This window comes from Euleptes europaea, chromosome 7 (genome assembly GCF_029931775.1).
Source record: "Euleptes europaea isolate rEulEur1 chromosome 7, rEulEur1.hap1, whole genome shotgun sequence".
In the NCBI taxonomy this organism is placed as follows: Eukaryota; Metazoa; Chordata; class Lepidosauria; order Squamata; family Sphaerodactylidae; genus Euleptes; species Euleptes europaea.
In genome coordinates, this window is record NC_079318.1 from 54220160 (window position 1) to 54245079 (window position 24920).

Genomic DNA, 24920 nt, shown 5'->3' on the forward strand with positions numbered 1-24920 from the left:
CTATGAAGACGTCTTCCAACCATTTTTTAGCCGTGGCTTAAAAACCCCTTTTAAGGCGATGGTTTTTATAACATTTTCAAACTCTTAATACATTGGGGGTTACCGCGCTTTGTATTCCCAGTGATGTATTAATTGTTTGAAAATGTGAAAAACATCGCTTTAAAAGGGTTTTTGGATACCACTGCTTATAAATGGTTGGAAGACGTCTTCACAGCTAAAGGGGCCAAACAAAGTGCGAACAGTATTTTTTATAACATTTTCAAACTCTTAATGCATCGCTGGGAATACATAGAAAGTGCGAACAGTATTTTTTATAACGTTTTCAAACTCTTAATACATCACTGGGAATACAAGTGTGGTAACAGCCATTGCTGGGAATACATAATGCGGTAACCCCCAATATATTGCAATGCTGCGATAAGTACTTGAATCTCTTCGCTGGCAAATCGGATATGGGACAGGATGGAGACAGTAGTCTAGATTACTAGAGAGTAATAATTATGTAGCCTTGAGATTTCTTTTGTTACTTTTAAATATTTGTGATCAAATATTAAATTCTCAAGTTAATTAGGGAAGACAATCAGCAAGCCTTAGCCATCATTATTCAGAAGTATGTGAAAGTGATCTGCGACTCATAAATATATCTTGTTGGTCTTTAGTCAGAAGGAAGCCCCATTGAGCTCCGTGGGATTGAAGGCGGGCATAAGGGAGGCGTTGTTAACTGGCGCTGCTAGTAAAATTCCAGAGGGATAATTACTAGGGTTGCCAATCTCCAGGTGTAGACTGGTGATCTCCCAGAATTACAACTGATCTCCGGAGGAGAGTGATCATTTCCCCCGGGGAGAAAATGGCTGCTTTGGAAGGTGAATTATATGGCATTATATCTCACTGGGGTTCCTCCCCAAACCATGCCCTCCTCAGGCTCAACCCCCCAAAATCTCCAGGAATTTCCGAAACCAGAATTGGCAACCCTGTTCTGTCTGTTGCAGCCGCTATAAACAGGAATCTTGTGTCACCATGAAGATTACAATTTTATCCCACTTCTTTTATGTAACAGAGCCCACTTCTTCGTTGCAGTGACACCGTGCATTGTTAAGATTCACTCATTCCATGCGAAAGAATGGGCTATAGTCCACGGAAATGTATGCAGGCATAAAATGTTGCTAGACTCCAGCACTTTACACTTGATGCTCTTAAGAATAACCTTGGTTAAAAGCAATATTAAATCAAAATGGATTTCAACATTTGTATAAAGGTGTTTTGACATTCAAACCCTAGGTTGACTAGGAAATACATAATTTAAAAATCGTAGAAAAGGGCAAGAGGCCAGTAGCACCTTAAAGACTAACAAAAATATTTTCTGGTAGGGTATGAGCTTTCGTGAGCCACAGCTCACTTCTTCAGATACAGCTAGAATGTGAATCCATCTGTCTTTCAGTAGAGGAGAGTGAATTCAGACAAGCATTAGTATGTCAATGTTAACAGTATGTCAATGTGAATAGCAGGCGTGATGGGATTAGGTGTGGTGTGCGGAAGAGTCTGTGATGTCCAGGGGAGAGATGGGTGTGGAGAAATCAGCATTGGTAATGAGCCATGAACGAAAGGTGTTTATTCAGCCCAGGCAAACGCATTGACTTAGTTTGAATGTCAACTGTAATTCAGCTGTGGCTCATGAAAGCTCATACCCTGCCAGAAAATATTTTTGTTCGTCTTTAAGGTGCTCCTGGACTCTTGCCCTTTTCTACTACTGCAGACAGACTAACACGGCGACCCACTGTGAATGATTTAAAAATGGTTCTCTTCTAAATTCTATCCCACAATAACAGTATTTATACTAGTAGAAAAGAGCAAGAGTCCAGGAGCACCTTAAAGACTAACAAAAATATTTTCTGGGAGGGTATGAGCTTTCGTGAGCCACAGCTCACTTCACTTCAGATACTCAGTATTTATACTGAGCATAAAGCCGACTGAAGATTTGCCAGAACAGGCGCTCCATAGCGACCTGTAGCAGCAGCACCGCCCCACTACTTTACTGTCCCTACTGTGGCGAGGGCGGGGCGCCCGGACTCTACCCATGCGCAGTGGGCGGGGCCGGACAGGGGGTTGGCGTGGAGCGCGTGGGCGTGGCTTGCAGGTCTCTCGGCGACCTTCTCGGGCGCCATTTTGAGCGCGTTTTGTTTGTGGGCTGAACCCGAGACGGGGGGGTGGGGGTGGGGGTGGGAAGCTTCGCTTTCTCCTCCCCCCTTTCAGCAGGCTTGAGGCCGGCGTCGGTGGCGCTCCTTGCCGGGCTTGCCCGAGCTGTGGGGGTAAGTGCTGTCTTGTCCGGGGGGGTTGGTTGTTTTCGAAACCGTTCCCTGCCCGCCACGCGAGGACTGGCTCCGGCTGCGAGGCCCACCTCGCCCAGCCTCCTGTTCCCAATATCGGCCAGCAGCCAGTTGCTCGTGGAAGCCTCTTCTTGCCCCTGCGGTGTACGGCCTCTGGCCTTGGAGGCCCCACGGGTGCTGAAGGAGAGACGGAGAATCCCCCTTTCTCCCTCTGCCCTAGAGAAAGGCCACTTGTGCGCGGGAGGTTTGGCCTCGGATTTGCCACTCTCGAGGCACTTCCCCCCCCCCATCCCAAATTCTCCAAACTCAACAATAAGCCCCCCGTGCAGAGTTCTGAGAATTCGGGTGGGGGGAAAATGTGCATCGAGAGAGCGGCAAATCCGAGGCAAAACCTCCCGTGCACAAGTGGCCACAGTGATCGTTTAACACCAAAATCATACTTGCATCCCCGGTTCATTGATCTTTTCACCATAAGTCGCAGGATGTAGCGAAGGGGGGGATTTTCTCGGTTCTGAATAACTATTGAGACAGCAGGGTAGACTTCCCCTGACTATGGAAGATCCACTGATTTAGCGATTTGCAATAATCTCTTTTCCTTTCTGTAAAATGTATTGAAATGTATTAGGACAGCCAGGGAATAGCTTGTTGCTGGGCAGAATATCTCTGTGTGTCTGTGTGCTAAGGAATTAGGGCAAGAGTCATGGAGGGTTACAGTAAACCATAACAAGAACTGGGTGAAACTGTTACGATACTGCCGCCTCCATGTCTGGAGTGCTATCAGCTTTACCCTGAATTGGTTCTTGTAGGTTATCCGGGCTGTGTGACCGTGGTCTTGGTATTTTCTTTCCTGACGTTTTGCCAGCAGCTGTGGCTGGCATCTTCAGAGGAGTAACGCTGAAGGACAGTGTCCAGAGAGACACTGTCCTTCTGTGTTACTCCTCTGAAGATGCCGGCCACAGCTGCTGGCAAAACGTCAGGAAAGAAAATACCAAGACCACGGTCACACAGCCCGGATAACCTACAAGAACCAATGAACTCTGACCTTGAAAGCCTTCGACAATATTTTACCCTGAATGTTGATGGGTTGTCATATCTTGAATTTGGATAAATATACCTTCCTCAGTACAATTGGGGCTCAGAGATTTTTACTCAGTAGAGTGCGCTGGGTAGCAGCTGCTCCGAATAAATAACTGTTTTCTTGCAAACAACGGTCTTGGGTCTCCTTCTCCTCTACGAACCATTTTACTACATCAATATCGAACGAAGGTGGGGGGGGGAAAGACTACTGTTCCCAGATTTCGGTTCAACCCAGGATGAACGCGGATCAGAGCTCCCCACTTTATTGTAAAGAATGCATTCTTCAGCCACTTTGACTATAGTCCTTAAAATGCTGCTAAAAGCATTGTATGTAGTAAGTAATGTGGAGCATGTAAGGAAGAGAGGTTTACTCTCATCGCTGCTTTTAGGGCATGAATGCCTTGCATTCTGTTAGGCATAAAACTGTGACTTGCTATTCATGTGATTTGTTTGCCATGGGAGGGCATTCCAGTAGTGTAGCATTACCTGAGAAGAGAGAACATAAGAACATAAGAAAAGCCCTGCTGGATCAGACCGAGGCCCATCAAGTCCAGCAGTCTGTTCGCACAGTGGCCAACCAGGTGCTTCTAGGAAGCCCACAAACAAGACAACTGCAGCAGCATTATCATGCCTGTGTTCCACAGCACCTAATGTAATAGGCATGCTCCTCTGATCCTGGAGAGAATACGTATGCATCATTTCTAGTATCCATTTTTACCAGGTAATGGAACTGGAGATTCCACTGGAAGTTTGCTTGAATTATATAGGCAATAATGCATTAAGTAACTTAACAATAGATTATGATGGATTTGAATGCTCAGGTTTCCTTACCACTCAGTAGGCTGCCTTTGTGCCCAGCCTACTATGTGAGAGTCATATGACCTATCTTCCCATTGACCTCAGATCTGCCTGTGTGCATGCTAGTGTGTATGTAAAGAAATGCTCTTTGCCATTTTGCTCACACAGTAAATTTTTTAAATGTTTGTGATCATTTGAGAAACTTTTCACAAAGCCATTTTATTATTAATACTGGCTACCTTTTTAGTGATGATCGATACAAGACCATTTGTATAAAACCACACTTGCATATTTGCATTCCAGGGTGTAAGTGCAAGGATAAAAATTTCTAATAGACCATTATTTTTATTGATGTTTTCAATCCATTTTATTGAAGAACCTCCAAAATTACATTTAGGGGAATGAATTCATAAATCTGTATATCAAAACTTAACTTTCCCCCCCCTATTTGCAATAGATGAAAGAAGAAACTGAGGTTGCAGTGGAGAAGACTGAATCTGTCCCTGAAAATGCAGAAGTCACTGAAACAAAGAAAAAGTAAGGGACAATTTCTAACATAACTGCTAATAAAGTATTTATTTTTTAAAGTATTTTAGAATCCTTTTAGTAATTTTTCATAATGATTATGTGAGGTGTTTGGGTGAAGATTCCAAGTAAGTCATTGGCTGTGTTAGGATTGGTACTCTGGCTTCCCAAACACAACACTATAGCCCAAGAGTAGCTAGGTATTGAAACCTATTGTTTTTGTTTTTTACAAGCAAATTCTGCTTAGCAGTTTATCAGAAGGTGCCAGAGTACTTAGGCCTTAGATCAAAAGGAGGTGAGTTTATTTATTTTTATTTTTTTACTTTCAGGGGGCCAAGAAGCCAAGGAAGAGGCCGAGGAGGCAAAGAATACATTAGAGGGAAAATTCGAGGCAAGGGACTGAATGGTTTTGGACCTATAAGGTAATCCTTTGTATTTAAAGCATTATCTGCTTCTTGAAACCAGACTCCTGGCAGCAGGTAGAATTGCTCTACCAAAATAAAGGCACTGCAGTGACTTCAGGATAATAGTCCTAAGTTAAAAAAAAACCTGATGTTAAAATGTACTTGTCATATATTTTACCCCTTAAAGGGAATGCATGTGCAACTCTGCTTCCTCTGTTCAGACTAATGGGGCAGTTCTTGGTTGTAGGATGCTTTATTGTATTCTATATAGGGAGGTGATGTGGCTTATTCTTAAGGCTTCATAGGGATGTTCTGAGCTTATTTTCCCCCCTAGTTCTAGGTTTTTTGAGTATTGGGTTTTAAGTGATATTAGTGGATACATGAAATAGTCATTCTGTGTAATATGTTGCACATCTGAGATTGTTTACTCCTTGCACTGCATGAATCTTAAGAAAAATGTTAATAAAAATTAATAACTTTAAAATTCTGACAAGAATAAAATGTTGCTGGTGTGCAACATTTCGGGCTGGTCAGCCATCAATATGCAGATGACACCCAGCTGTTTCTGTTGATGGCCTGCTGGATGTTCTCCCTGAGGCCCTGACCAAGTGCCTTGGAGTCATAGTGAAATGGTTGAAACTGAGCTGCTTGAAGCTAAATCCAATGAAGACAGAGGTCATATGGTTTGGTCGGGAGGGGGGCGTCCAGGTCAGGCAGTCAAACTACTGCAACTCTCTTTACACGGGGCTACCCTTGAGATTGCTCCAGAAATAGCAGTTGGTCCAGAATGCAGCTGTGTGCATCTTTGCTAGGGCGCCATGGAGAGTGCATATCCATCCTGTGCTTCAGTGGTCGCACTGGCTTCCAGTTGCGTACTGAATCAGGTTCAAGGTTTTGGTGCTGACCTTCAAAGCCCTACATGGCCGAGCACCCTTGTATCTTCGGGACTGCGTTCTCCAGTACATGCCCGCAAGAGCCTTACTGTCATCATCTGAAAATCTACTGGTGGTCCCTGGCCTGTTTTAATTTAGTTTTAATCCATGTATTTATTTAGTGTATTTTAAATTGCTGTTACTTGCCCTGAGCCCTGGATTCATGGCTGTGTCTTGGGGGCAGCATTTTACTTTTGTGCAAAAGCTCTTGCAACTAATTTACATGTCTTGTCTTTCACATGGATGTTTTTGTAATGTAACAATAAGTGTATGCCTTTTGGATCTTTAATTCTGATGATCTTGGGTTTCTTAGACTTCTAAGAAGTCAGACTGCTCTGGCTTTGTATAAGAACAAGGTTTGGCAGTGAGGCAGCAATAATGACCAAGATCACCTGAGAGGGTACTGAAAATCTTTGTGTTTGTAGACGTGGAATGGGGAGAATGTGCCCATACCCAGACATCAGAGGTCGGAGAGGAGTACAAGGAGGACCACTTTTTCCACCATCTCTGCCCATGAGAGGCATGATAAGAGTACCTTTCCTGCCTCCCCCCCCCCCCACGGTTAGTATTGAGGAAGCAAATGTTTTGAAAAACTGATGTTGTAGTACTGTGGTTAGAGCTGATTCACTCATCAGTTTTTAAAAAAACTGTGCATTATCTGTATCGGTTGCAACATTGGGGCAATATATTAGAATTAACAGGACCAAGAGAGTGTGTGTTGTGCTCCAGCCCTAATTTATAATCAAAATAGTTTGTATTATACTTGCGTATGGGATGTACATAACATTGCTGCAGTCTTGCTCCTCTCCTGTGTGTGTGTGTGTTAAGTGCCGTCAAGTCATTTCCGACTCATGGCGACCCTATGAATCAGTGTCTTCCAAACCGTCCTATCATCAACAGCCTTGCTTAGGTCTTGCAAACTAAGCTAAAGTGTCTGGAATTTTTTCAGTCTATAAATTTGGCAGCTAAGGAGGGACATGCTGGAGATTGATAAAACTATGTATGGGGTGGAGAAAGTGGATAGGGAGAACTTTGTCCATCTCCCATACTATTAGAACAGGAGCAACTTATTAGGTTAGGAGTTGGTTCAGGACAGGCAAAAGGAAATACTGCTTTACTTAATGAAGTAGGCAAGATCATCACCACTTTATTATTAAGCCAGTCGTAGAATACTAATTAGTTTGGTATGTCTTCAGATACAGATTTCCTCTTCCTCCCCCACCACCAGGACCAATGGACTTCCGGGGCAGACCTCATCCCCTTGGAGGCAGAGGGATGCTACCATTGCCTCGAGGACGCTTCCCACCTCCAAGAGGGTAAGAGCATCCTTACCTTACATTTTTAAAGCTTATTTTATTTTGCATGTGTAAAGTTACAGAAAATTCTTTAAATCTTTAGAAGGGTTAAGTATAAAATCAAAGATCAGTATGGAAATTTTTAAAAAACCCACCAGGTCTTATCACTGTGGTGGTATTTAACTACTGTGGAAGCCTTTTTATTATGCTTAATGAAAGTGATCTAAACAGTAATGTAGTATTGTGCTTTTTTTTTTTTTTAGAAAACGATTTTGAGAAGAAACAAAAAAAAACAATTCTGATTTTATCCTTTTATGCAGCTTTCCTAATGGACCTGGTGCACCAGTCCTTCCGCCACCTGGACGGGGCCAGAGATGGCCTGGACCGCCAGGTGGCAGATGCTATTAAAGAGGCTTATTCTTTAAATCCAGTAATAGGGATACTTGCTTCTCTTACCTTAAGACCATTTGAAATGGCTGGATTAAGACCTGCCTGTAAAGATGGCAAAGAAAACTAATAAAACTCTGACATCCCATATTTTTTCCAGCAGCCCTCATGCACCAAGTTGGTAAAAGCCATATATATAAATTTAAAAAATGAAACATACAGAAAAGATTTGTGACTCCTTGGATATTTTCAAGCATATCCGAAATCTGAGATGGTGGACCCTTCATATCTGCACACTAAAGTTAAAGCCTCGGAGAAGGTCAAGCCTTTCATTTAATATTCAAATCTTTTAATTAAATTGTGTGCAGTTTTTTTAGGATAGATATTGAGGCTGTTTCAGTCACCTGCATCTGTGTGCTCTACATCTTGTGAACTCTGGTTTCAAATGCACTTACTTTTTGGTAATAGTAAATGCAACAAGATGCTTCATCTTTTGAGGGGCAAATACACGGTGTGATGTCTGGAAATGTAACCAATGCACAAAATGGAATGGATAACACAAATCTGTGATTGTTAACTTAAAAAGAGAGCAATTTATAAATGAACAAAAACGATATGGGTGTCTTTTTAATTTTTAGCTAGTTTTTCATACACAGCTTGACCTTGTGTTTAAACATCTAGTTGTGTACGTTACTGTAACAGATAAACAAAGCATGTTTTGACCAATTTGATACAATTGAACATTTGACCAATTGTATAATTACAGCTGGTAATATCTGCAACGCAGGTGAAGGGATATATTAAAATCTGCAGTGTACATACTCTTTTAAATTATAGCCATTGCAAATTTTAGCTTTCATTTTGTTATTGTGAACTAGGAAAAAGTTTTAGAAGCAGAACATGTAATTTTGCATTGCTTGTTGCTGTTGGAATGAAAGATAAAATTGTGATGTTCTGAAACCGCACTGTTTAACATCAAGGATGATCACAGTGTGTACATTTATTTTATTTTAACTCTTACTACATGTTGTGTTCTTCTGTGCTGAGGGCTGAATTAAAAAGTTTTTTTTAGCAGTCTGGTGCAGTTGGGGCTTTTTAATGTAAGCACTCCCTAAACTGGGTCCAAAGCCTGCAAGCAAAGTAAAATAAAATGAAGAAAAGCAATAAATTCAGGTACAAACTGCTCATATAGTTATTTATGTCCCACTTTTACACCTGGCTTCCGATTTAATATCTGAACAAAATGTATAGCCTAAGTAAAAACAAAACAAAAATACTTCAGATTATACTTGTCCTGATTCTCACTGTTTTTAATCCTCAGAAATAGTATTTAACCTATGTATCTTCTTGGAACACAAGATTTTTTTTTTACTATATAAAAGTTTTTGATTTGAACTAATTCTTTGGTTAAACCCTTATAACAAGGCTGTGCTTTATGTTCCTTTATAGTGGCTTAAAAGCATAGTGTTGACCATTAACTTTAATATAATACTAAATTGGTAAATAGTTCATTCATCTAATGCTACACAATGGTGAAAGAATGATGCTGTTGTTATCTTCTGAAGGGTAACATAGTCACCCTTTGAAGCCAATGGGAGATGGTATGCAGACCTTGGGAGAGCTTTCATCAAGGCCTTGTTTGAGGTGAGAGAGTATTTAAAACATTTTTCTGCATTCACTTTCCTTATTAAGTAAAATGCACATTTATTTGATATGTTAGCATTAAAAAAACCCACAAACACCACTTACCCTTGAGTTTGCTTCACTGAGAACTTTAGGGGCCAATGGACACATTTGCCTCATGGTGGAACCTTGTCACTTGAATGAATTTTCAGCAGGCTTCATTTAAAAAATTAACCTGTGGTGATGGGTTAGCTGGGCGTGTGGCAAACAGATTTACAAGGCTGAATTTCATGCAGATCTCTACCTCAGAGCTACTAATAAAAAGCGCATCACGCAGTGTATATGAGTAGAGAGAGAGAAGTTATGTGAATCATCCTTTTTTTAATCTAATTGCACTGCATGTAGGGTTGCCAGGTCCCTCTTTGCCACCGGTGGGAGGTTTTTGGGGTGGAGGTTTTTGGGGTGGAGCCTGGGGAGGGTGGGGCTTGGGGAGGGGAGGGACTTCAATACAATAGAGTCCAATTGCCAAAGCAGCCATTTTCTCCAGATGAACTGATCTCTATCGGTTGGTGATCAGTTGTGATAGCAAGCGATCTCCAGCTAGTACCTGAAGGTTGGCAACCCTAACTGCAGGCCAAGTGGTAGCATAAGGTTCTGTGACATCTGGATTACTTCTTGTTATTGAGAAGTACATTTTTGTTTTATTTTTGAATTTTGCTGAGAGGGACTTTTGGGGTAACCTACGAATACATAAAGTCTTCTTATGGAATCAGACTGTTTGTCCATTACTGTCTGTTCTGAGTGGCAAGCGACTCTCTGAGGTGTTTGGCAGGGATCTTCTGTAACTCTGCTTCCTGAGATTCTTTTGTTTAGAGATTGGACGTTCGTCTGCAAATTTTATGTTCTACTACTTAACTGTGATACCGCATGACCTTTGATTTCCCCTTAGACTTCTTTTAAAGAAAGGAAGTGCCTTTTTATTTATTTATTTACAAATGAGAGTGGCAAGAACATTTTTGGCACCTTGTTTATTTATTTTCTATGCAGAAATGTATTGAGCTGCTGAACTTCATCATTTTCCCCACCCTGTGCCACACAGCAGCTAGAGTTCAGATGAATGCTGCCCAGAACCTCCCCATACCATCAGTTGTACAACTGATAAGTGGCTGGTTTAGGTGAACTTTCTTCATCAGTAGGCAGCTGGGTCAAGGTGGTAGCCATGTTTTCCTATTACCTATAAAGCTAAAAAAAAATTCCCATTAGACTTGAGAACAGATGTTCTCAAATATAAGAAGCAAAACACTAGTTTTTTTTTCTTGTGTCACTTGCTGAAAACGATGAGTGCAGGAGTACTGAAGAAGTACATCAATATATTGAACTCTCAGTGTCCTGTCTGTGGATACTTAAATCAGATTGGAGCCACAGACAAGACAGATCTTTCTACAAATCTGAGAGAAGCCTTATGTTTATAGAAAATTCTGAACTCTTAAAAATTACTTGGGGTGTGGGTGGTAAAACTCCCAAAATAATAGCAGGGCTTTTAGCTTAGACAAATGGATACCTTCAGTGGCTGTTGCTAGGAAACTGCATAGTATCTAGCATGGTTTCTGTCAATAAAAGGCAGGGGGGCATGGCCCTTTCCAGGGCTGTTTTGGCCTTTGAGAGAGGACTTAATGGGCCAGGCCCACCAGCAACCACCTGTGATTTTCTGCCATCCAACTTACACGACACACCCACGACTGGCTGCTTGCCAGTTCAACAGCAACCACCCCATGAAAGACAGCGCAATAGTTAGAGTTTCAGGCTAAGATCTAGGAAGCCCAGGTTTAAATATCCATTCTGCAATGGAATCTCACTGGGTGATACTGGGTCAATCACACACTCGCAGCCTAACCTACTCGACAGAGTTGTGAGGATAAAATGGAAGAAAATGATGTAAGCTGTTTTTGGTCTGCATTGTAGAGAAAAGTGGGGATATAAATGTAGTAAAAACTAATCAATGTAGCTGAAGATGGGGGGGGGCAGATAAAATATGTTGGTGGTTGAGTGAGAAGGAAGCAGGGGCAGGTGAGGATATGGGGACTGTCAGGATGAGGGAAAGAGGAAACTGAGGGGAGGGGAATACAGGGGGAAATGAGGTACTCCCGCAAGTCCTTGCAGATTACACACTTTGCAACTGGGCACAGCTCGACTGGCACCACACAACTGGGACAGAATTTTCCTGGGTAGAAGTTGCTGGGGGAGGGAAAGCTGAAAATGGGGGTAGATAAAAGTAGGTTTGTTGGGGAGTGGGAAGGAGAGAAAAAAGGGAAATTAATGAAGTTTTGGGAGCTGCCAGGGAAGAAAAAAATGAAATGGGGGGACAGGAAAATGAGATGCTTCCACAAGTCTTTGCAGGGCCCTCTCTTGTAATTTACAAAGAACCATTGCTATTTTGTCTTAGCCTCAACAAAAGAAAGGTGCATTTAGTAGCAGAGATGTTGTCTGTTGGTGTACAGAGAAACCACCCAAATATAAGGAGTTATATAGAATCACTAGAGCCCATTAATCTATGTGATGAAGTCATCACTACCTATTTTTTTTACTCTAAGATGGATGAGATCATTGGGTGAATAATGACCAAAATATTTTCCTGATCTTGTCACACAGAAGAGTCAATCTGAAAACTTACAAGGACATACAAATGTTTATATGAGCTTAGAATTAATTGTCCTGTCTAGTGTATTAAGGTTACTACGGCCATCTGACTGATTTGTGTCTAACCAAGCTACTTTGGAGGAAGATTTCAACTGTGGTTAAGGTAATAATTACTTTTTTTCTTCGGGTCACTTTATCAGACCAAATAATTTCATATCAAAGCTGTGACTATGAAACTAACTTCTCTGTCCTTTGTTTTGCATTTCTACGGGGAGCATCCACTGCAGATTGATGGACAGGTTATCTAAATTCTAAACAGACTGGAATGTTGTATATTTGCGTTAAGTTTGGAATATTCATGTAACATGGTGCAGCTATTTTAACACTTCAGGAGGGTGACTTTTTGAAGATAATCTGCTTGACTGAATTTTAACTGTTATTAGGAATTATAAAATGTGCACAAAAGAACTACTTCAGGGGTTCAAAGAAATGTGTTTCACACCTATCATACAGCCATTTATAAATGTAGTTATGCAAACACTGGTTTGATCAGAAAGGACCTTCTTATTTGCTGCTAGCAGCACTAAACTTTCCATTGGTTAGAGCAACGGGCATAGTAAATTTTGCTTTGAGAAAGCAACCCACAAGTGTAGATAGATTCCACACACTGGTGGCATATAGCTCAAAGTCCTTAAGGTATATCAATCCATTTTGCAATAGGCAAACTGCTTTCAAACTGAAATCTGCATTTGCATATCACATACAAGCAATTCTTTGACTGCAGAAACTTAACCTTTTAAGCATAAGTTACAAATCTTTTGGCCCCAGTTGGTAACTTACAGTTGTGGAACAAATTACTTGCTTAAAAAAATCAGTCTTAAACTGACAATCTTTGGTAGTGTTACTTGTTGCACAGGAGAGAGATAACATTGTTGGTCCTGAAAAACATCTCTGGTAGGTTTCGGAATATTGCTTGACCTCTATTTGTTACTTCTGGCATGCACCACTGTAGTTATTGTCACTTACTTCAGATGCTGAAGGCAGGGACAGTTGGCTTGCATCATATTCTCCAATAAGTGAAAAAAGGTATCTTGCACGAGCATTCCATGGGCTGAGTGTAGGTCTGGAATTATCAGTGTATTTTTTTTCTTGGCCACAAAATACCAGGAAGTTGTAAGAATAGCTTTACTTGATTAAGCTGCAATCCATTTACTCCAGCGTTGCCTCCAGAAGTTGCAGGATGCCAGAAGCAGCTGGCTATCTCCAGGGTTTGTTTTTGTTTTTGGAGGCATCCAGAAAACTTGGGAGATATGCTACCTGTTAATATGTCAGTGTCGAACTGGAATTTTCAGACCTGATAATTTTCTTTTATATGGCAACCGCTGCCATGTTATCAGTTGGCTTAAACAAAAGAACTTCCTGGTGAATTGCTGTCCTGGTCAGTAACTCTTAATCACATTTAATTTAAAATCTGGAGCTGAAGATGTTACAGCCTTGGACTGAAACACAACAGTCAGAGTACTTTAAATGTCCTTCCTGCCACAATGATCCTTCCCAGCATCAGCTCATTTTAATGAAGAAACCAAGCCCTGTGAGAATTAAAGAGAAACCAATAAAGTAATGCTTTGCCTGTGTAGCTTTGCGTAGTGGTGTTTATAATTTCATCAGTGTTTATACATTAAGAAGCTGGGTTCTCTTATCCTTGTGAGAAGGAAAATGTCTTATCCAGAAACATGTTGATTAAGCTATCTGTACTCATTGATCCAGCTGCTCCTAGTTCTATATTGGCACAGTTAACCCGGAATTCCTCCTGCACAAATCCTGCTAAGAGAATGACCGCTGCGAGGAAGACATTATTTTATAGTTCAGTTCAGAAAGAATTGCTGGAGCAGTGTTTTCTCACGTAGCTAGTTGTAGAGATTTCTCTGTGCCTGACAGGCACCCCTGACATAATGTCACTTGTTTGTATGTCATCCTGGCACTTAAAGTCAGATTACATAAATACCCCACAAATCCAGTTCCAGTGCAAAAGGAGTGCCTGTATGCAAATAAGCATTTAGGCATAACTTGGTGTATCTTCAACATTTAAATAATAAACTACGGATAAAGTAACCGCCTTATTTTTAACAGACAGCAGGTAGATTACGTGAGAACATACAGGAAAGTGTGAAATCAGTGGAGTAATAAAAGATCTTATATTTTTTATTCAGTTGTGATTTATATTCTATAAGTGTCATTGTCTTTGCCTTTCCACATGGGCAGACTCTGGGGTATTTAAGAATATGCCAAATAATTCATTGAGGAGTAAGACATTATGTCTGGCCAACAAGAGTCTTCGAAAGGTTGGAATGGTTAAGAATTCAAGATAATCTGGGAGCACTGGAAAAGATGGGGTGCTCTGTACCCAGAAGGAGAGTGCGCGTTACCCCACAAATCACTAGCTGTTTGGATGGAGTTGTCCATATGACTGTTAGTGGTCTAAACTATGTCACAGAATAAAACACTTGTGCCTGTTAGTTTATGATTTCCAGTTAGTTTATGTTGGGCTAAAAGGTGCAGGTAGCACCAATGCAGGTTGAGTCTCAGGAGCAATCGCACTCAGCAATCATTGTATATAATCTTAGCTAACTGTTTCCTTTTTTTGTGGGCCAGCAGAGTGGAAACCTTTGCAGCACTCCTGTTTCCTAGTTACCTGCATTTCAGTTGCTAAGAAACAGTTTCTAGTAAGGAAGGTTCTAGCTACCTATGAACCTTTGGAAGACATCCTCATCCAAATATTTTTCAGTAACAGTGCTATTCAAGAATTCCTCAAAAGTCCTAATGAAAGAGGCAAATTTAGGAAAAAAAACAGATTCCCTAAGTTGGAGATAGAAAAGAACAAAGTAGTAGTCTCATTTGTAAAAAAAATTGTTGAAAACATTGACAAGGTTGAAGGGGGTTAGATCATCAGCCTCCTGTGCTGTTTCTGAGGGATACATGAGACAGTAATATGGAAGAGGAGGCGGCAAGATCTGTTCTGTGAGCAAAGCTGAGCCCCAGGTTCTTTGGAGCCAACCCATTTTAAAGAAATTCCAGTGCTGTGTTAGATCCAGAAGCTCAGTGCCTTCCTTCTCTGCAGAATGGGAATCATAATGGCATATTTGAAAGGATGGCTGCAAGGGTGAAAAATATTACTAAATCTTATTGAGCATTAAGTGATTAATACTGCACTTACTCAAAGCTCCATGGTGCAGAGGGGTAAGCTACAGTACTGCAGTCCAAGCTCTATTCATGACCAGAGTTCAATCCCAACAGAAGTTGGTTTCAGGTAGCTGGCTCAAGGCTGACTCAGCCTTCCATCCTTCTGAGGTCGGTAAAATGAGTTCCCAGCTTGTTGGGGGTGAAGTGTAGATGACTGGTGAAAGCAGTGGCAAACCACCCTGTAAAACGTATTCTGCCTACTAAATGTCATGGTGTGACATCACCCCCATGGGTCAGTAATGACCTGGTGTTTGCACAGGGGACTACCTTTACTTTTTTACCCAAAGGCAACACTAGGGTTTTCCGCCCAGATATGCCATCAAAAAAGTGAGGGTTTGTTGTACATTTGCATACAAGTTAGTTATGTCCAGTAATCAATTTTGTGTGTATAAATTTCTAGGGGGGGAGGGTATCATCTTACATTCAATGTTGCCTTTTTAGTAAATATGGTACTGTTAATAGGATAAAAGGATTGCCTTGTGTCCACTGAGAAGTGTTTTGTTTAGGCTTGCAAAGCACATGTACAAATTTTTTTATGGTGGTTAGTATGTAATAGCTAGGTAGGAGATTAGCACCCACTCAGCCTGCCTGAATGAAGACAAGCTGTTTGGGGCAGCTTGGCCATGCCTTTCCTCTTTAGCAAGATCTAGAACTGCTTAGGGAAAAATCAGTTTAAGGTGCTAATCTGAGCAGCTTGGCGGGTTCATAACCCCAGTTCGAAGAGTTGATGACATTGCGTTGGTGGATAACAAACATGCGGGAGATCAAAGATCAACCTACACAAGAGGGAAGAGTCATTATCTGTATTGGGGTGAAATTAAAGCCAGTCATCTCAGGTCATGTGGGAACAGGAACAAGGCACTTTTGTTTGAAAATAGGTTTTCTTCACCCCATCTAAAAATGCTGTTTTAATAAAGCTATTTAACTGTTAAGCAGCTAAATTCTTCTGAATTTGTTAGCTCTTTCAGAAATTGTAACCAGTTTGTTGCTATAATTGTTCTCAGTTGGTAACCAAAATGGGAAATTGATTAAAGGAATCAAACTGCATTTTATTGAAATGAACAGAGAAGGAACATTCCCACAGCATGTAAATTAAAGAGGATTTAAAGAATTAATACTTAGTGGGCTTATATCACCTTAAGTATTCTATTTTCTATTAAGCTGTTAATATTGCCCAATGTTTCTATGGTGGTCAAAGGTTAAACAGAAAGTTGCATCTGATATTTCTAATGTGTCATGGCTGCTGTCTGTGTGACGTGTAGAAACACAGTTAACATGTATCCATGTTTAGGCTCAAATCAAACAAATATATACCCCCATGCTTAGCTTTGCTAATGCACAGTGCGCTTAAGCAAATGCAGCTGTGCTTGCTCCGTGTGTGCACATGTGGCATGCTCATTTATTCATATGAAAGTCAGAATATGCAGGGATCCTGCTTGTGAACTTAACAGCATCTCTGCTAGTAATAAGAGAAACACTACTGGAAAAGGTGTCAGATATTCTACAGAAAGGAAGTCCTCTGGTTAATACAGTCTGTTATTACTATAATTTGTAACAGCACACAGATCTATTTTATACCAAGTTTATTTTAGAATTTACAGGTTATGGGTGTCTTAATAAGCACGAAGCAGGAGCTTTGAATAGCATAATGTAAACCTTTTCCACATATACATATCAACATGCTATAAAGAAGTACACAAGAAATTTTTGTCAAAAGTCTGTTTTCCTTGATTTCTTCTGGATTAGCAACTCCAACGTTTGGCAATTAAACAACTACTACCAGGTTCATTTGTTTCAGAATGAGTGTAATGTACGCTCATGGTTGACTTGCTGTTTCTTCTACTTGAGGTAGTGTGTCCCACACAGGCGTGTGAATATGTTCTGGAAGCTTTTCTAATTTAGTCTAAAAGCAGAGGTAAAATAATATTTACTAGGGGCTGCAATTTTACACTGTACCTTGGAAAACACAGTTTATAGATTCTCAATTGTTGGCACTTCTGCTGGAATCTAGAGTCTACCACATGCATAAAATGTAGATGTGCCACAAAATGGCAGAAATCTTTTGCTGCCTAATTCTAAAACTGAGAATCAGCTACAATTGTTTGAAAAATAGAGAACTGTACAAATAATGGGCTGGATCCAACCAGTTTCTTTGCTAGTGAAAAATGGAATGAGAGGGTCCCTTTTAACCACCAAAAAGGCTGTGCTGAGGATCATAGGACCTGTATGGACAAAAGCCACGTGGGCTGGGGCTACAGTATGGAGAGGAATTTGGTAAGATTAAAGGGGGAAAGTTGGCTGGACACAAACCATTATCAGACCATCAGTATGCATATACACATTTACACAATTCCTTTATTAAGTTGGATTTTTTCAGCGGCTCCCTTTACCATACTTCAGTACTGTCAACATCATTTGTATCATATTCCAATCCTTTTATTAACCATTCTCCCTTATAGTAGATTGAGATTTCCCGTAACAAGCCAATAACACCCTTATCAAGCAATTTTTGGGATTCTGAAATACGTTGAAATGGTTCAGAAGTCAACCGCATTTTTACAATACAGATTTAAACTTTGTCAGTACCTTTTTAACTTCCATGGCAACCCCTTCAGGTAAGTTTCGTTGGATGTATTCCAGATAAACCTTGGCTGTGCTGCCAGTTAAATGCTTTAACTGAAAGAAAAACCATGTTTTATTTTTCACATAAACAGTAACTGGTTAAGACATTTTATAATGCAGGCTAAGAACTGTGAGTTCTATGGACAGCAGTCAGCTCTCTAAGGCAGGGGTTGTCACCTTTGGAATTCTGGCATAAGGTGGTGAGCGCAACTGCAAAATTACTGCTGCAGGAGGATTGTGCTTTATATATCCTGATATTAACCTTGCATCATCTTCAAAAGAATATTGTTTTAAAACAATTTATTGCACACACAAAAAATATATATATAAATTGAGCTAATTAAGAAGCCCTCATCTGGCAGTATCTGTATTTCATTGTACATACATCTAACATTTAAGGAAAACGAAATAATGCTGCTTGTCCTTTATATGAGCCCAGCTCCTGCACTATTACTTGTAACAATGACAACTGATGCTGAAGGACTGGTGAAAAGCCTTTGCAATAAGAAATTCCAGTCAGATTTTCATAGGAACATAAATTATTTTTTTAAAGTCAGCAAAATTGATATTTTCAACTTGAAACTGAAGGATAAAAATACATTAAAATTGAGAGGATGTGATGACTTCAAAAGATGTTTAAGTGAGACGCATAAAGCCCAACTGTGTTTAGCCAGAAGCAAAGCCCCACTATTTGCACAGGTAAACTACCTTACATAAAGACACGGTCAGCATTATACTATGAACATCAAAAACTTAAGCCCAATCTGCTCTGAGGTATGATACGAGAGAATACAATAAACCTCCACAAAAATAGTTAATAACTGGCATTTAATGAGGAAGAATAGCAAATAATGAAGATAAAAAATAGGATTTTTTTGGAAGAGAAGAAACCCGGGGTGGAGGGAACAAAGTACATACTGAGGAAGCCAAAATGGGGAAAGGGGAATAAAAACCAGGGTGGGGGGAATCTCACATACACAAAGTGTAGGGAGAAGGGGTGAACTTAAGAAAATATAGAAAGGTGAAAAAGAGAATAGGAAACCTGAGGAAGAAGGGGAAGGGACAGGTGATCCCAAGGCATGGAGAAGTAACACAAAGTCCCCTCTGGACTGTTCAGTCTTGGGCCACATTCCATAGTAAATCTTTCCTCCTCATCTCTCCCTCCCCACTCAGGCTGTCGGTTTGTTTTGTCCCAGGCTGTAGCAGAAACACTCAGGAGAAGGAAGCAGGGGTGGGGAGAGAGGGGGGCTTTTCTCCTGTTAAAGCCAGCCGGCTTTTGCCCAGTGCTGCAGCAGACGAGAAAGCCAGCAGATTTGGCTGGAAAGGGAAAGATTTCCTTTTCCTTGCACGTGTCAGCATCGTTTGGGGTGGGGAGAACAGTCTTCTCTCTCCCCTCCCTTTCAGGCCAGCCAGCTTGCTTTTCCTGGGCTGCCGCAGCAGCACCTGGGACAAGAGTAAGCCGACAGGGTTTGCACTGGAGGGGAAGGGCTTTTCTTTCTCCACACAGCTTCTTCTCATCCTGAGCTGCAGCAGCGGGATTTGGGGGCAAGAAAGCTCCCAGGCTTGGGCAGGAAAGGAAGGGCCTCTCTCTCCTTCCCCCACTCATGGAGCAAGCTGGCTTGCTCTAGTGCCGAGATGCAACAGTGCTGGGGACTAGCAACCCCACTGGCTTGTGCGGTGGAGGGCTTTTCTCTCTCTTCCCCTATAGGCCTGAATGGGTGGGAAGGGGGGAAAATGTCTAGTGTAGGTGGCAGCTTGCTTTTGGTCACACTGAAGCAACATTTTTAAAAAATCTACACAGCCAATCAGATGCCCCACTAAGCAAAAACCCAAACACGGCCCCCACCCACTTTCCATAAACACTTGGCAGATGCCAGGCAAAGTATCCAATGATGCCATGGCAGCTGCTCGAAGAGCTTTCTTCATACTTGTACACTCCTGTGCTGTGTGGTGACCTGCTTGTGGAATGATCTTTCCAGACTTAAAGAAGCCTGCAGATGGACTCTTGGGCCAAGTATTACAGATGTGTGTTGAGAGAGTAACACCGTTTTTTAATGTTCTACCACATCCATATATTTAATTGAAAAAGGATACATGCTTTCAGACAACTGTACACAGGTTTACTAGAAATACTTTAATTTGGCATCCACTGGAACTCTATCATGATTGGTCGGTTGATAGCTCTATAGTTAAAAGTTATAAAATTAACTTCACAATTGGAAGTACACCTACCTCCACATATCGGTAGTGTGTTCTCATTTCATATTGAACTCTGTGCTTCTTGTAAATGTGCACTGATTTCAGAAGGGTTAATCGTTCAATCTTCTTTGGCGGCTCTTCTCTAGGAGAAACAGTGGTTTTCATGGATGTGTGTTAAAAGTGTTTCCATTTGTTTCCGAATTGATGGATTTTACTGAGTAATTTGGCAGAGGGTGAGAGGGGCTGCATGTCTCTCTCCCCTGAACTAATATTGGAATTTCAGCTTTGATGGCCAGGGTACTGCCTTTCCCCCAATAAATCAATTATTTTCAGCATAAGAACATCATATAAGCGAATTAAATTCTTCTTGCATTACAAAATGCTTGAAGTCAGCAGGAGCACTGAACTTTCATTCACAATGTAATATGACAACCTTTTTTTTTTTAAGACAACATTTGCAACAACAAGACCCAGTTGCAATCTCAATAAAATCCACGGGTTTAGACTGGAACACTGCCACAGAATTGCAGATTACCTAAGGAATGTTTCACTTCTAATAATAATACAGCGCCTTCAAGTTTCAACTGACTTATGGTGACTCCCATTATGGGGTTTTCAAGGCAAGAGAATAAGCCAAGGTGGTTTGCTATTGCCTTCCTCTGCAGAGCAACTCTGGCCCTCCTGGGTGGTCTCCCATCCAAGTATTAACCAAGCTATTCAGGCTGCTACATTTAACTACAATCTAGGATAAAAGCATTCTTCTATCAAACAGTTCCAATTTGTATACTTACAAACTATTTCCTTACACAGTTAACTAGTATTAATCAAGTTATCCGAGGGTCTTGCCCCAAAAGAGGGCAAAGGAAACAACGATCCCAGATAGTAAGTACAGTGTTGAACAATTGTTCACAGAAGGTAATGCAAATCTGAGTAGGCATTGTATACATGCCAGGTTCTCTTCTGCCTAGAAAAAATATGGTATGTTTCTAGCATACTTTGGGCAATTCCATCTTGGTCCTGCCATGTTAGCAGATCTGTACTAGATTAGGGAACAAAATAAAAGGAAAATCTGCTAATCTCAGGATTGCTTTCATGGGATCAAGTAGGTGATCAGTGACTTGTGCACTCTCTTATCCCTCCTCCTCTCACACAGTCTAATTCAGTTGTCTTCAACTGTGCAAGGGAGGAAAGGAGGGGAAGCCCCTAAGCATTGCACTTGTGAATGCCATGATGTGGCATTAGGTAAGAGCCACTCCAATCTAATAATTGGGCTTCAAATACAGGTCAGGTTGTCTCAATGCAGTTATTAAATACTTACACCTTTTCAACAGAAATGTCAAGTCCTTTAGCAGCAAGCAGTATGAAATATTCATAACTGTCCAACACAGCTCTGTCATGACCTTTAACCAAAATAGTCAGTTTCTTATACAATGTGTCTGGCTCATCTGAAACAGATACCTAAGTGTACAAACAAAGAGAAATAAGCGAGTTACCATTCATATTCTAAAAATGCCTTAAAATTTCATTGTTCAATTATTCAGACCAAGTTAAGTTGTTATATACTTTGCTGAATCCAAAAGATGACGGTATTTGCATAGATACTACCATATACGATAATATTATAATCTGCCTTAAATTGCTTGGGAGAACAGGTGGGCTAAAAGCTCACAAATCACAATTTAAAAACTAGATTCCCCAGTGTTCTTAATTACTGGTTCAACCTCAGTCTTACCAATGAGTTTTCCTTGGGCTGTTGAAAGTCTGTATGGGCTCCAGAATACTGAAACAACATCAATTGCTTGTTTCTAAAAGGGTAAAAAAATTGGGGGAGGGGAATTCATTTTAATTATCATTGCAATCTCTGAAATCCAAGTATTTTGAAAACATAGTAGTTAAGTAGTAAACTTACTGGAAAAAATTATATTGTTTTTGCAGAGCCCTGTTCGCTAACAGAAAGTTCTCTGGCCCCTAGAACATAAAAAATAAATATAGTAATATTTATCTCTATTACATAATAAAATATAGCTTTCCCGTTACATAAGGAAACTACTCCTATAAGCTAGTAAACCACTACAACGATCTCTATTAGCACCCACTCTTTACTAATTACTGCTCCAGTTAAGTGCCCTACACACCTTCTCTATTCCTACAGCATTTCAAGATAACTGGCTGCAGTCCTTGTATTTTTATCTCTTTCATAGTTCTAGGTCTCAGTAGCTACTGCTTGTCCATCCACAACCCAACTTGCTTTCTTCCAGAGAATAACAAATACTGCTATACTAGTTGGTAGTGATAGTTACAGAAAAAGCCAGGTAACAGAGGTCCCCATAGTGTTCCAGGAATATTTTCTTCATAACTTAAGCAGTTATGAATATGACTGTTGTACTGCAATTCTACTTAATAAGCAGTTGAGGCACAACTGATGATAAGGCTGGCTCTAAGCAAGTTATTTATGGGTGTACTCCTCTGTAATAGATGATGCCGTTGGAGATGAACAGCAAAACTGGCATGGAAGACTATTTAAGGGACGATAGTTTAACTTCTGGTTCACAAGTACAGGGCTAACACCACACATACCAAGGCAAGCATGTAAACTTTTTGGATGTTCAACTCACAGTCAATTGTTAAATCCCTTAACTTTCATTGGAAATATGCATCTGCAACATATTACAGATGCCTGGGGGGGGGGGGTTGTGTGACAACAAGTAGATGGGGTTATTTTAGGTCCTTTGGTTAGTCGTCCCTCCTTTAAAGTTTGGAAGAAAACGTGGTCTATAGCACATGAACACATGAAGCTGCCTTATGCTGAATCAGACCCTTAGTCCATCAAAGTATTGTCTACTCAGACCGGCAGCAGCTCTCCAGGGTCTCAGGCCAGAAGTCTTTTACATCAAACTATTGTCGAAGGCTTTCACGGTCAGAGTTCATTGGTTCTTGTAGGTTATCCGGGCTGTGTAACCGTGGTCTTGGTATTTTTACATCACCTCCTTGCCTGGTCCCTTTAACTGGAGATGCTGGGGATTGAAGCCGGGACCTTCTGCATGCCAAGCAGAGGCTCTACCACGGAGCCACGGAGCCTCCCCAAGGGTGGCTCAGCCCTCCACACATTAAAAATAGAGTATACGTGCACAGGGGAAAGCGGTGCAAAGGCAAACATCGGAAGAGGCCTCGAAGTCACCCACGGGGCTCTTTTCGGGTTCCGCAACCAAACTCCGGACGCCCGGAACGGAAAGGGACCGAGTCTATCCAGCACACTGTTCAGAGCAAGGGGGCGGCTCCACCACCTGACGGGCCTCATTGGCCGGGGGACCGCGAGAGCTCCCAGGCAGCACGGGACTTACATGCCTCCACCGGCGCCATAAACACCACAGCCCCCTCCGCGCCGCCATCTTGCCTAGTGGTACGCCCCCTTCTGACGGCAACTTCCGGCTGCCGTGGCGTCCTAAAGCGCAGCTTCCTGCCCGAGCGGACCAACTAGGCGCGGGAGGGCGGTTGCTGCTGCTTCTAACCGACGGTGCTGGCCGCCGGCACGGGGCCGGTCTCTATGGCTTCCTCGCGCTTCCTCCGTAGGCCCTGTGCAGCTGTCGCTTTCGATGCTCGTCATGCGGTTTGGCACCCTAGACAAGACGAAAGTAATACGCGGTCGGTTCCTTCGTCCGCCCACCCAATGTCACGATTATTTTTAACACCTTGACCGGCGCTCGTGACGAGCATAGAAAGCGACAGCTGCACAGGGCCTGCGGAGGAAGCGCGGAGGTCGTTTCCTTTGGCCGAAGCTCGCTCTCTCCACTCTCCCCCAAATCTGTTTATGTGTAAAGGGCCGTCAAGTCGCAGCCGACGTATGGCGACCCCTTTTGGGGTTTTCATGGCAAGAGACTAACAGAGGTGGTTTGCCAGTGCCTTCCTCTGCACAGCAACCCTGGTCTTCCTTGGTGGTCTCCCATCCAAATACTAACCGGGGCTGACCCTGCTTAGCTTCTGAGATCTGACGAGATCAGGCTAGCCTGGGCCATCCAGGTCAGGGCTCCCCATAAATCTAGTAGAAGCAAATCCTTCCTTCGTTCCTTCCTTCCTATAAATGTTTTTATTGATTTTCAATAATAGGGATACAGAAGGGAAAAAAGGAAAAGGGAAAAAACATTACATAAATACTGTTCAACATTGATATGCCTAGTACTACCCCCTTGTAGAATATAGTAATACATTAACTTACTAGCAGAGTGGATTTGATCTCCAATGTAATCCTGCTGTAGCTCATAGAGTTTAATTGTTTTTTGTTTTTAATATATTCATAGAAAGATTTCCATTTGTCTCTATTTTGTTTTTGAGTATCCTTTTGTAATGTTTCCTCACCTTTCTTTCAAGTATTATCTTCGTACCAGATATTGTCTTCCTTATGCCGGTGACACGTGGATCTGAAACTGAGCAGGTGGCTGACATCGACTTTGCAGTGTAGTCCACTGTAATCGCCCTACTGCAGGATAGGTTGAGGAAGGGACGTTGAAACTGCTGTAGCATAGAGCAGTTGTGTTCCAGGAGGTCGCCAATTCAGATGTCAACCGAGCTACAAACTCGCAAGCCCTCTCACTTCCTCCCCCAGCCCTTGCAAGGATAGGATAATTATGCTGCCCTTACTGGGTTTTGTAAGCATTACTATATTAATATTTACGAAGTACTGAAGCACTGACAACAAATGCTAATTGATTATTATAACATTCACCTGTTGTAGATTACAATTGCCCTCTATCACCATACAGACCTTTCAAAATGGACTTTTGAGCTACATTTACAGGAACTCCCCAGTGAAAATTTGAACTGTCACCCACTCAATCTCGATGAAAAACGGTTTCGCTGTTA

The 24920-nt window shown here is 41.5% G+C and overlaps 1 protein-coding gene across 1 annotated transcript; it reads right to left on the minus strand.

Moving 5' to 3' along the window:
- Nucleotides 1-17022: 17022 nt before the first annotated feature.
- On the minus strand, nucleotides 17023-23667 carry MRPS10 (mitochondrial ribosomal protein S10). Its single transcript, XM_056853379.1, has 7 exons — nucleotides 23539-23667; nucleotides 21973-22031; nucleotides 21796-21868; nucleotides 21382-21521; nucleotides 20097-20205; nucleotides 17829-17918; nucleotides 17023-17145 (listed from the first exon to the last, which is right to left on the minus strand). The coding sequence occupies exons 1-7, from the start codon at nucleotides 23665-23667 to the stop codon at nucleotides 17059-17061; spliced, it is 687 nt and encodes a 228-aa protein (XP_056709357.1). The 3' UTR covers nucleotides 17023-17058.
- Between the last annotated feature and the right edge of the window lie 1253 nt (nucleotides 23668-24920).

What these genes read in the sequence shown, in the direction of transcription:
- MRPS10 (XM_056853379.1), bottom strand. Translation starts at nt 23,667, where the DNA reads ATGACGAGCATCGAAAGCGACAGCTGCACAGGGCCTACGGAGGAAGCG. An exon ending in AAACAATATAATTTTTTCCA is followed by an intron (nt 21,869 to 21,972) that starts GTAAGTTTACTA and finishes TTACCCTTTTAG; the next exon opens with AAACAAGCAATTGATGTTGT. An exon ending in GACATTTCTGTTGAAAAGGT is followed by an intron (nt 20,206 to 21,381) that starts GTAAGTATTTAA and finishes TGTTTCTCCTAG; the next exon opens with AGAAGAGCCGCCAAAGAAGA.